The sequence below is a fragment of the Nicotiana attenuata genome, chromosome 9 (genome assembly GCF_001879085.1).
Source record: "Nicotiana attenuata strain UT chromosome 9, NIATTr2, whole genome shotgun sequence".
Lineage (NCBI taxonomy): Eukaryota > Viridiplantae > Streptophyta > Magnoliopsida > Solanales > Solanaceae > Nicotiana > Nicotiana attenuata.
In genome coordinates, this window is record NC_031997.1 from 31,021,697 (window position 1) to 31,035,238 (window position 13,542).

Consider the following 13,542-nt stretch of genomic DNA (forward strand, 5'->3'; position numbering starts at 1 on the left):
TGTTAAGGACTCGATGTCAAGTACGGGTCCTTAGCCGCGTCCTTCCAGGTTTTGTGCCTATTGGGCTTTGAGGCTTGAAGTCATTTGCAGGGACACTTTGTTTGGCTAGGCTGGTCTTTAGGGCCCAGCAACTCATCCGTTTAATAGTTGGACCATCGTGAGATCGGATTGGATCCGAAATGCATGATATAAAAAGAGCTAGATTTCTTTTGATGTGTGCTGAATGTTGTCAAATCCGAGTTATGAATTGGGCTTACCTTGAGCCCAAAGCTGAAAGTCACTTTTCAAAGGGGTTTTTTTCAATTGCACGTTCGAAGTAATTTCCCTTTCAACATTTGATCCATTAATATGATGTGCTTTAGTAAATTGGCCGGGTAGAATCTTTTGGTTAAAAGTGATTAGAATCCTTTAAGCTTCCTTACTTAAGTAGATTGGAGGTGTGCCATATTAGACAATAAAAATAGTCTATGGCCCTCCAAAATTGAGTTTGAATTCCTTTTAAAAGTTAGAATTGAGGTGCGCCGCGCCAAATAAAATTCCAAATGCGTGGCCCTTACTTAATTATTTCTTTTAAAATTCTTAGAATTCGGGGCATGCCATTTAGCAAATTTTCATGGCTCTCGCAAATTTAAAAACGCGCAGTTGCTTTAGGCGCGTGATTTTAATAATATTACCTTCGGGTGTGCATTTCATGTGACCCAAATCCAAATCCTTGTAACGTTGAATAGAATGTGTTTCGGATTGCGGGTGCATTTCATGTGACGCGATCCAAAGACATATTTTAGACGATGTTAAATCTTCTATAAAAATGAATAAAAGCGGTTAAAAGTAAAAATACACATAGGGTCAAATTGTTTTAAAATCAGATAATTATGCCAATAATAATAGTTAAGCGACCGTGCTAGAACTACGGAACTCGAGAATGCCTAACACCTTCTCCCGGGTTAACAGAATTCCTTACCCGGATTTCTGGTTCGCGGACTGTAATACAGAGTCAATCTTTACTCGATTCAGGATTTGAACCGGTGACTTGGGACACCATAAATCTCCCAAGTGGCAACTCTGAATCTTTTAATAAATAAATAAATCTCGTTTCGATTGTCCTTTAATTGGAAAAACTCCCTTTATTATACACTTTCGGGGGTGTAGGAAAAAGGAGGTGTGACATACGCGTTGGCCCTTACTTGTTGAGATTAGCATATGATATTTGTGGACTTTTAATTTGCTATTTTGTTAACGAATCCTTTAAAATCATTGCCTCTTATTCCTTTATTGTTGTTGTATTGCATGCCTATTTATCATTCTTCCACATTATATATATTGACCACTAAAAAGTGTCGATGTCGACCCCTCGTCACTACTTCTTAGAGGTTATACTAGATACTTACTGGGTACACGTTATTTATGTACTCACGCTACACTTCTACACAAATTGTGCAGGTTCTGAGGTAGGTACATCTGGTGTTCGTCCAAGCGTGCATCCGCATTACCCGAAGGCCTAGTGGTGAACAGCTTCTCATGCTCCGTTCTACAGCACCCGGAGCCTTCTCTTGTTATATTTATTATTTCCTTTTATTTTGTTTCAGATAGTAGTTTTAGGTTTTGTATATTCTACTAGATGTTCATGCACTTGTGACACCAGGTTTTTCGAAATTCTAGTAGATACTCATGGATTTTGATTATTAAATTCATTACTTTTCTCTATGTTTAATTTATGCTTTATAATACTATGATCACTTACTATTTTTTTATTAATTAAAAATCAATGACTTTGTCAATATTAAAAATGAGCAATTAAATGGGTAGTTCACTGTTGGCTTGCCTAGCGGCGACGTTGGGCGCCATCACTGCCTATAGTGGAAATTGGGTCGTGATAGATGAAGGATGCAATAATGAGAGTAAAAATAAAGAATCGAGTAAGATACGCGTCTGCTATGATTAAAACTAACAAACTTGGAGTAGGAAGTACATCTGCTAAAAAGAATAACCTGAATGACCCAAACTAGAAAGTACGTCTCCTAGGGGTAAAACTTGAATGACCCAAATTAGGAAGTTCATCTCTTATGGGTGAAACTTGAATGAATCAAACTAGGAAGTGTGTCTTCTAGGGGTGAAACTTGAATGACCCAAATTAGGAAGTGTGTCTCCTATGGGTGAAACATGTAACCTAAAATTAGGAAGTGCATCTCCTAAAAAATTAAATCTGATAGACGCAGACTAGGAAGTGCATCTCCTGGGTTTGAAACCTGAATAACCAAACTAGGAAGTGTGTCTCATAGGGGTGAAACTTGAATGAACCAAACTAGGAAGTGCATCTCCTAAGGATGAAACTTGAGTGACCCAAACTAGGAAGTACGTCTCCAAGAGGTGAAACTTGTAACCTAAAATTAGGAAGTGCATCTCCTAAAAATAAAATATGAGATACCCAGAATAGGAAGTATCCTAGGGTAAAGTTTCTTACTAGGAAGTGTGTCTCCTAAAAAGTATAACCTAAATGAGCCAAACTAGGAAGTGCATCTCCTAGGGGTAAAACTTGAATGAATCAAACTAGGAAGTGCACCTCCCAGGGGTGAAACCTTTAACCTAAAATTAGGAAGTGTGTCTCCTAAAGAAATGAAATCTGAAAGACCCAGACTAGGAAGTGTCTCTCATAGGGGTAAAAACTTTAACCTAAAATTAGGAAATGTGTCACCTAAAGAAATGAAATACGAAAGACTCAAACTAGGAAGTGCGTCTCCTAGGGGTAAAACCTTTAACCTAGGAAGTGTGTCTCATAAAAAAGTATAACATAAAAAAAAATTAAAAAAAAACTATGAAGTGCATCTCTTAAGGGTGATACTTATAAGCTCAAACTATGAAGCATATCGCCTAGGAGTGGACCTTAAAAACTGAAAGCAGGAAGTGCGCCTCCTACGAGTAAAGACTTGGACTAGGAAGTGTGTCTCCTAAATGTGAAACTTAAATGAACCAAACTGGGAAGTGTGTATCTTAAGGGTAAAAATCATCTCAATTGGGAAATATCAAGGGGTAAAATCTATCTCAAACAGCCTTTGCGCTGGCAGAACTGGGCATTGCACCTTATAAAATTTCAAGGTCTTAAGCTTCTGACTTGAAGATGGTCTTCATTCCTATTTCAAACAAAGAATACTTGTGAGTTCAAAACATGATGGTTAGTTTGTGTCCTTGGCTTCGAGGACAATTTCTCTTGTACTTGTCATGATCAACTTGGAGGGATTATACTCATTGTTGGGCTGCTGGATTATTGATCAAACTCCAATCACCGGAGGTACCATATAATGACATAAACCCCCTATCACTCACATATATGTTGCATTATGCTCATCGTCCAACAATTGTTGCACCTTCATATTTACCGTGAATTCAGGATGTTCCTTGATCAACTAAATTTAGCTTCTTACTTCATATTCCTCCTTCTTGAATCACGTCACCTTTGATGTGCTAGCTAGAATTTGCTTTGTGCAGCTGGCAAGCTGGTAGCATATTTTGAAGTCTTTTCTTACTTGTTTCGACTCGTACTAACCCAAAAGGACTTGCATAAGTAAAAGCAAAAGAACAAAGCGATTAGACTTTGAAGTAGATAGAATAAATACTTAAACAGTAATGCCATTTATGGAGGAGTAAAAAGGAATAATCTTATTTTAGAGGGGTAGCCAACTCCAATGATCATGACATATATTTTGGGCTGATGAGCCTAATCTATCCAACTAATCGAACCTCAAATCGCGTCATTCCTTCATACTTTAATCGGTCTTCAATGATCCAACTTCTCTGTAAAATTCATACTCCTCACTCGACTTGTAGTGCCTCAAAGGGTTTTCACCATCAAGCCTCTCTCATTTTGTTTTTGTCTCAACTCACTAGTGCCTTATGGTGCCCGTGAGGGTTTTCACCAATAAGACTCTCATTTTTATCATTTTCTCTCCTTGTGCTGAGAACAAGGTATTACCCATGATGCAAGAAGATCATATATTTACCACACGCTTGACTTGGCATCCTTAAAGATTGATCGGAAGGTCATTCTTTGGATCGTAATGTAGGTGATAATAGGCTAAATTGTATAGTTTGGTCTACGTTCGGGCTCTAACTTACGGGTGCTTTATTGTTTTAAGTGTGTAAATAATGCAAAAATTGGCTCTAATGGTGACTTTTGTGTTTCACAGGAGTACACTACTCAAATGAAGACTTATGATGGTGATCCGGGCAAACATTGGAACTAGTGGACGAATGATGGGAATGAAGCTCAGCATGGCAGAGGGAAACCCCACTAGCGCGGGCACTAGCGCGGCCTTAGCACGCTCGCGCTAGTCCAGTCATCAGAAGCCGAATATAACCCCATTAGCGCGGGCATTAGCGCAGCCTTAGCGCGCCCACGCTAGTCCAGATGCGGGAAAAGTATTGGAAAGGGCGATTTTGGAAGTCCAAAGCAAAAAACCACACAAACTATAAAAGGTTTAATGCGTTCAAGAGAAGGAGCATCAGTTTTTGGGGTTGGACATAATTTAGACCTAAAGAGGAGACCAATTTTTGATAGAAATTCGACCTAAGGAGTCAAGAACACACTGGGAGCAAGGCGGAGAATTCTTCAACGAGTTTTTCCTTCCTCTTCCTATTTTTCATTGTTGGTTATGATTTTTAGTACTGTAGTTTTACATACTATTATGAATAGCTAATTCATTTTCTAGGGTTTTGATGGAACCTTTTGTAGGATAAATACTTGTTATGTTTTTATATAATTGAGCCGTTGGATTTCTCTACTTGTTCAACTACGTGTTTATTGTTGTTGATTGAATGGCCATCGATTGACTGTGCCTATTTATTATGTGTTTCTTGAGAAAGGATACATATTTAGGTGGTTGTTGAACAACGTCACTCCTAACGTATGTGAGAAATCAATACAACGGGTTTAAAGGTAGGTTTAGAAATAACAAAGCTTTGACGTGGTCATAATGAGCGGTTAGATAAAGCCAACTAGCGTAGTTCGAGAGAATATGTCTAGTAAATTGTTGTAGTTGCTCGAGAGAGAATTACGGCACCTAAAGTGCTCACGATCAGTAGAGAATACATTGGCGAAAATTGTAGGGAACATAGCTAGAAGAATTCCGACAATTAGGGAAATCATAACTCTAGACCTCCTTAATTTAGTCTCCAACCCTTTGTCTCATTAGTTGATAATTTTACTGCCTTGTAGTATTTGCAAGTTAATTAGTTCGAAATATAAATCGCAATCTTTATAATTTAGAAAATTGTTCAATCTTGTCTTCTTGGTGATATTAAATAGATACAGCTAAGCCTTAGTTCTCTGTGGGATTCGACTCCGGACTTTTAGACCGAATTATTTTTGCAGCGACCGCTTATCCTTTTTAGGACTAGAGTTGGGCGTGATCAGTAGGCTTTTGGACAAGGTTAGAAAGAAAGGATAGCATGAAGGCTCAAAACAACTAAGACGAAAGGGTTTAAATTTACAACTTTTGGAATCAGATCATTTTGAAAAACTAACTCTTCTATCCTAGTTTCATCGAGTCTAGGGAATTTTGAATTTTATTTCGATGGGACCGAACCTTAGAGTAAGGCTGTCTACGTATCCTTTAAAGGAATCAGGTCGAACATAATTAAAAAATACTTTTTATTGTTGTATTTTTTCCTTTTTCTTCCTTTTCCTTTTGTTTTTTCCTCTTCTTTTTCTTCCTTTTTTTCCTTCTTTTTTTCCCTTTTTTCTTTCTTTTTATATTTTTTCTTTTCATTTTACTACTTTTTTCTAACTCAATTCCTAATTCCTAAAGAGGGGTATGAAAAAAAGTAAACTACAGCTCAAAAGGGGTAGCAAACGATAAAATGTGTATAGATAGCAGAATAAAATGCCTTCGTCATACCTAACTTTGAAAATCTCAAGTACAAAGCATGCGATTGAAGATAAGCAAATGAACAAACATAATATCTTTTGACAGCATCAACACAAATAAAAAGTAGCAATGGGCAACACCATTGTACCATGAATGATCCTTGCCAGCTCGAAGAGGGCCCGACTCAACTTTATCTTGTTGTGGAATGATGCATTTCAACACTGGCTGGTATACCTCAAATTTCTTGAGAAACATCTCCTTGTTGTATTTCTCTTATCAGCCTCTTAACTTCCAATACTAACCACCTTAGTTCCACTCAATTCAAGCTTCAGGTTATCATAGAATGCATGAATCTTTACTTGTTCTCCTCAAAAACATCTTCTTTATCATATTCAAAATCATGTCACGTTATTCCATGATTAGACTAGCTTTCAAGATCTGGCTAAAAACATCGCAAGCGTTTCATGTCACTAGAACTAACGTGAAAAGAATTATATATAAGAAAAAACTAAACAAACAGACTAGAAATAACAGAAGACGAAACCTCATTTGACCATAGGATAGAAGGGTTTGAACATCAAAATAAGCAGAATAAATTTTGGGTTAAAACCCTAAAACAACCCAGTTGAAAGACCTAAAGACACAAAACTAACTAGCAAGACTCGTTGGGATGGGCAAAATAAGGATAGAAGGGTTTGAAGTACCAAAACAAACACGATGAAATCTAGATTACAACCCCGGAATAACCTAGATAGCAGAAAAGATGACAAAGTAAGCTATCGGGACTCCTTCCTGACGAGGAAAGTAGCTGCTCACTAAAATGCAATGAAATGACCAAGCTTGACTCAAGATGCCTACCTATCCAAAGCGGAATTAGGTTGGAACGTAGTTCAATTACAACAGATGGAAGATGATGAGATTAAGAGACAAAAAATTGCTGAGTCTAACTCAGACAACCTACATATCCAAGTGGAACTAGGCCAGAACATAGTTAAATTACAAAAGATGACTGAATCCAATGAGGATTGCCTACGTATTTCCTTCTGAGGAAATCAAGTTGGCGTAGTTCCTGAGCAACATACAAAAAATAATTTTGGTTTTCTATTACAAAATAAAGGGGAGAGAAAACCAAACCCTAAGTGGGTTGCTTTACATATCCCTCCGTGGGAAGTCAGGTTGAACGTAGTTTTGTTACATCAAAATCCTAACTCTATCTATCTTCATGTGTAATATCTATTGATTTCATCCAAGTTGGTTGGCTTAGTTCTGACTCTTCCATCCATTTCTGCTAAGATTAGAGCTCCACCAGATAGTGATTGTGAATCGCGTAAGGTCCTTGCCAGCTTGGTGCAAACTTCCCTTTAGATTCTTCATTATGGGGAAAGATTTTCTTCAGAACCAACTGCCCCGGTGTGAATTGGCGAGGCTTCACTCTTTTGTTAAATGCACTAGCAATCCTGTTCGGGTATAGTTGTGCATGACATACTGCATCCATTCTTTTCTCATCAATGAGCATGAGCTGCTCTTGCCTGACCCGTATCCACTCTGCGTCGTCTAATTTTACTTCTTGAATGACTCTTAAGGACGGTATTTTGACTTCTGCGGAGTGCTTTAGTGATGTATACCAACATGTACGGCGTTGCCTCCATAGATATTCTCATTGTAGTCCGGTAACCTAATAGAGCAAAGGGTAACTTCTCGTGTCATTGTCTGTGATTGTCCACTATTTTTTGCATAATCCTCTTGATATTCTTGTTAGCTTCCTCGATTGCCCCATTCATTTGTTGTCTATAGGGTGTGGAATTGCGGTGGACAATTCTGAACTTCTCGCAGATTTCCCTCATGACGTCTCTATTGAGATTAGCAGCATTGTTAGTGATGATAGATTCTGGTATCCCAAATCTGCAAATGATGTTATTCCAGACAAAACCTGCTATTACCTTCTTTATGAAAGCCTTGTAAGTAGATGCCTCGACCCATTTGGTGAAGTAATCGATGGCTACCAAAATAAAACAATATCTGTTTAACGATGCAGGCTCTATGGGTCTTATCACATCCATTCCCCAGGCAGCGAAAGGCCAGGGTGAACCCATTACATTTAACTCGTTTGGTGGAACCCGGATGAAATCTCCGTGAATCTAGCACTGGTGACGTTTCCGCACATAGCGGATGTTGTCGCTTATCCATAGTCATCAAAGGTATCCAGCTCTCAAAATTTTCTTGGCTAATGTGAACCCATCCATATGGGGTCCGCACATCCCTGCATGTATTTTTTCCAACAGTCTGGTTTCTTTGGTGGTGTCTACACATCTTAGAAAACCTAAGTCTGGGATCCTCCTATACAAGACTTCGCCGTTGAGGAAAAGGTGGTTTGTCAACCTCCTGAGGGCTCGCTTTTGACCATTAATCGCATTTTCTAGGTACTCCTGGGTCGCAAGGAACCTCTTGATGTCGTGATACCAAGGTTTACCATCTGTCTCTTCATTCACATGGAAGCAATAGGCATGTTGATTCATGATTTCTACCTCGATGGGATTGATGTAGTTCTTATCTGGATGCTGAATCATGGATGACAAAGTTGCAAGGGCATCTTCGAACTCGTTCTGAATTCTGGGGATATGCCTGAACTCTAACTTCGTGAAATTCTTGCACAACATCTTCATGCAGTGCAGGTATAGCAGTATCTTGACTTTTTTTACTGACCATTCTCCTTGGACTTGGTGGATCAACAATCAAAATCTCCTATGACCAAAAGTTCTTTGATGCTCATGTCGATTTCCATTTTGATTCCAAGGATGCATGACTCGTATTCAGCCATATTATTAGTACACGGGAATCTTATCTTTGCCAATGCTGGATAGTGTTGTCCAAATTTTGAAATCAGTACTACCTCAATCCAGACTCCTTTGAAGTTTGTTGCTCCATCAAAAAACATCTTCCATCCAGGGTATAATTCTGCGATATCCTCCCCAGCAAATAGTACTTCTTCGTCAGGGAAATACGTGGTAAGTGGTTCGCAATCCCCATCCACTGGATTCTCGGTGAGGTGGTTGGCAGAATGTTGTCCTTTGATAGCCTTCTGAGTTATGTAAACGATGTTGAATTCACTGAGGAAAATTTGCCACTTAGCTAACTTCCCGGTAGGCATCTGCTTCTGAAAAATGTACATGAGCGGGTAGATCCAAGATATCAGGTGCGTGGTGTATGCCAACATGTAATGCCTTAGCTTCTGAGCAATCTAATTCAGAGCATGACAAGTGCGTTCTATCAAAGTATACTTGGCCTCGCATGGTGTGAATTTCTTGCTTAAGTAGTAGATAGCATGTTCCTTTCTCCCAGTTTTGTCGTGTTGCCCCAACACACAGCCGAAGGCATTTTCCAAGACTGAAAAATAGAGAAACATGGTTTCCCTAGTTCAGGAGGAACCAGCACTGGTAGATTTGAAAGATACTCTTTGATTCTGTCAAAGGCTTTCTAGCACTCCTCCGTCCATTTCGTGGAAGCATCCTTCTTTAATAGTTTGAAGATGGGTTCACAGATTACTGTGGACTGGGCTATAAAGAGACTGATGTAATTTAATCTTCCCAAGAAACTCATGACATATTTCTTGCTCTTTGGTAGTGTTAATTCCTGGATGTCTTTGATTTTTGATGGGTCCAATTATATCCCTTTCCTTCTTACAATAAACCCAATAGTTTTCCAGCGGGGACTCCAAACGCTCACTTTGCTGGATTATGCTTCAAATCATACCTTCGTAGGCATTCGGAAAACTTCCTCGGGTCATCCAAGTGCTCTGAACTCTTTCGAGGTTTTATGATGACATCATCCACATACACTTCGATCTCCTTATGAATCACGTCATGAAATAGGGTCGTCATGGCCCTTATGCAGGTGGCACCAGCATTCTTAAGACCGAACGGCGTGACTCTATAACAGTAGACTCTCCAAGGAGTGGTGAAAGTTGTTTTCTCTATGTCTTCCTCGTGCATTAGGATTTGATGGTATCCAGCAAAACAATCTACAAATGACTACAGTTCATGTTTCGCACAATTGTCGAAGAGGATGTGATATTTGGCAAGGGGAAATCGTCCTTTGGGCTAGCTTTATTGAGATCCCGGCAATCCACACATATTCGGATCTTTCCGTCCTTTTTGGGCACTGGGACGATGTTTTCCAACCAGCTTGAATAGTTGGTGACCCTTACTACATTTGCCTGTATCTGTTTGGTCACCTCTTCTTTTATTCTCGGACTTAAATCTGGTTTGAACTTCCTAGGATTCTGCTTGGCTGGCGGTCTGGTTGCTAGTGGGTAGTCGATGCGAGACAATGTCCGTGCTTAATCCTAGCATGTCATCATAGGACCAGGCGACCACGTCGACGTACTATCGGAGGAACTCAATCATTTTTTCCTTCTGCTCAGCTTCTAGGTGAATGGTGATTCTGGTTTCTTTCACGTCTTGTTCGCTTCCAAGATTGACTACTTTCGTTTCTTCAAGGTTGGGATTCTTTTGAATCTCCAGCTATTCAATCTCCTGCGGGAGATCCTCTAGCATTTTACTCTCATCATATTCTTCGTAATTCGAATCATTACGCTTAGCGGTTTAGTTACATGTCATAGTCGCGGAACGCGATTTTTTATCGGTTTGATTACTGAAAGGAAAAGCTAGGTATAAATAAAGTACTAAAATAAATTGGAGATTTAGGAAAAAGATCTTTTTGCTTCAGCAAAAGGGAACTTCTTAAGCGTTTGCAAGAGGCAAATGACAAAAAGGTATAGACACGGTACAAGCCTCAATTGACCGTGATCTTTCAAAAAGAAAACTTTTACAGCTCCATACTATCAAGACTCCCGGCGAACCAAAGATGGACTGGATGTCCAATTCTGCAGCTCTTCCCCTGGTTCAGCATCCCTGATAGTTGGTGTCTTGATGTCAGTTCCTTCACAGCATTCTTCAATCATATTCACGAATAGCTTTCACATCCCGTCGATGATATCATCTTCGGGTGTTGAACTCTGTTCGGGACTTGAAACATGCTCTGGCACAAAAACCTTTTTCCAATAGCTAACGACACGAGTTTTCCCTTGTAAAGGCTTATATCCTATATCAGCCCTTCCTTTCTACCCATTGTGTTCCATTGACTCTATGATCCCATCTGACTTGGCTCCCAACCCTGTTCCTAGCTTATATCCATATTTCATCATCTCTGTCATGGCCATCTTGGATCTGTACAGCGATTGCACTCCTAGATTCTGTTGGGTCTTCTCCTCTTTAGTAGTCTGCATGATTTCTACAGCATGGAAAGCAACTCTATCTAGCCCCTCAATGAATGGGACAACATATTCCAAATAGGCGGAGTGACCCCACTCGCCGTGGACCACGATCTCTTGGAATCCCCACTCGAATTTTATGCATTGGTACAAGGTAATAGCATGGTCCTTGCCATATTATCCAGGGCCTGCCTAGCAGCAAATTGTAAGAAGAGAAAATGTGCATCACTTGAAATAATACAGGAAAGTCGACCGGCCTGATCTAAAAGGCTAGATATATTTTCCCAATAACATCCTTTTGTGAACTGTCAAAGGACCTCACCCTTACGTGGCTTTCCTTGACCGCCCTCAAATGAATTCCCAATTCCCGCAGGGTGGAGAGCAGGAAAATATTGACTCGTGATCCTCCATCGACCAGCACTCGAGATACCACTTTGTCCCTGCATTTGACAGTGATGTAGAGAGCCTTGTTGTAGCTTGCGCTCGACAGGAAGTTCGACTCTTCTGCATGTGATCATGTTAGCTTCAACAATTTTCCGGATTGTCACGGCCAATGCCTCACTGGTGGTGTTACTTGGTATGCTTACCCAGCTTAGTACTTCCCTTAGGATTTGGTATTGTTTGATATATGAGCGCTATGTACGCGAAGTGACGAGTACGTACACGGGCTACTTGTTGTAAAACTCCGTTTTCCCTAAATAATAACCTGTTTTTCCTTATTTGAACTACACTAGCATATGTAGTTATCCTGTTTAGTCTAGATTAGCATGCCTAAGTGTTCTAAATGCCTATCTGAACTCTGTGCAGCATGCTTAGTGAATTTACCTGCTTTTCCTTGGCTTGAACTTAGTCAAAATTGTAGCTTTTCTTGTTGTATCTGCTATTTATGTTGGTTGAGCTACATATTAACTTTGGGACTACAGAACGGTATTCCGGGAGATCCCCCTGTACTGCATATTTATTTTGGGATTACGGAACGGTATTCCGAGAGATCCACCAGCACTGCCTATTTACTTTGGGACTACAGAACGGTATTCCGGGAGATCCCCCTGCACATTAACGGTTGGGACTACGGGACGGTATCTCGGAAGATCCCATGTTGCTATCACTGTGTACCGAGATGTTGTCTTTCATTGAACTCTATTCCTATTATATTTCCGTATTTATTTTTACAATAATAATTCAATCTGTCTTATTACATTATATTTACACCAGTAGGGCCCTGACCTGATCTCGTCACTACTCGATCGAGGTTAGGCTTAGCACTTACTGGGTACCGTTGTGGTGTACTCATGCCCTTTCCTGCATATGTTTTTCGTGTGCAGATCCAGGTTCATCTTACCAGCCTCATCACTATTTGCAGTTGCTACTGCTTACCGGAGACTTCAAGGTACATCTGTCCGCGCCCGCAGATCCTCAGAGTCTCCCTCTGTCACGCCCCAAACTAAGGGAGGCACGACTGGCACTCGATACTGTATTCGATCGAGTTAACCACTAAACATACTGGCTAACTAAACTGGGGGCCCAATAGATCGGGCAGCACAACATCTGAAATACTAAGCCTGGACCATTAAGGTCATGACCTGAATAACAATAAGCCATATAAACAAAGGTAGATGAGCTAAAATAATAAAGTACTAGCTGGCCGACGAGGCCGCAATTTGAGACATACATGCCTACACACATATATATACATGCCAAGCCTATGGGCTGGAGATTGAAAGCTGAAAAAAAAAAAGAAACCCCGAATACTGTGTCCACAATTGCCTCTAAAAGTGTCATAAGCACTGTCTGGATAAGGCCCCGGCTATACCCAAACTGTACAACAAAAGTAACCATCCAATGATAGCTCCAGGAAGAGGTGGAACTTACCAACTCACAGTTGAACCCCGAAATCCTAGCGGAGGGGTCGATCAGAGTCCCTGCCTGGACCTGCACGCACGAAACAAAAATGCAGTGTCCCCAGGCAACGGGACATCAGTACGAATAAAATGTACTAGTATGTAAGGCAGAAAGTAGAATCATACATGGCTAATGAAAAAAAAGGTAATAGAGATACCATCTGACACTGAAACTCTGATAGCCTCCATGGCCGACATCCGACCTCATAGTAATCAAATATGCATGGTATGCTCGTGTAATCGTATGTCGTGAATACATATATATTGATGCAAATGCATGACATACCCAACCAAATGCTAGCAATGGCGGTCTCTTTCGGTAGCTAACCGGTAACATATTGCCAACCTATGGCCATCTGTACAATACATATAGTCTTTCGGGCAAATAGGCCCCTTACCTCCGATTATAGCTTGATGTCCATGCATAATATGCCATGTATGATATGAACTTTGAATGCACATAATAGGCCATAACAAGAACTTAGCCAATAGTGGCTCATTGGTACTCTTA

General features: G+C 40.1%; 1 protein-coding gene across 1 annotated transcript; it reads right to left on the reverse strand.

Moving 5' to 3' along the window:
- On the reverse strand, window positions 8,054-8,518 carry LOC109232631. Its single transcript, XM_019398388.1, has one exon. The coding sequence runs from the start codon at window positions 8,516-8,518 to the stop codon at window positions 8,054-8,056; it is 465 nt and encodes a 154-aa protein (XP_019253933.1).

Bases quoted from the DNA above. Each gene is read 5' to 3' on its own strand.
- LOC109232631 (XM_019398388.1), bottom strand. From the start codon at position 8,518: ATGTTGTGCAAGAATTTCACGAAGTTAGAGTTCAGGCATATCCCCAGA.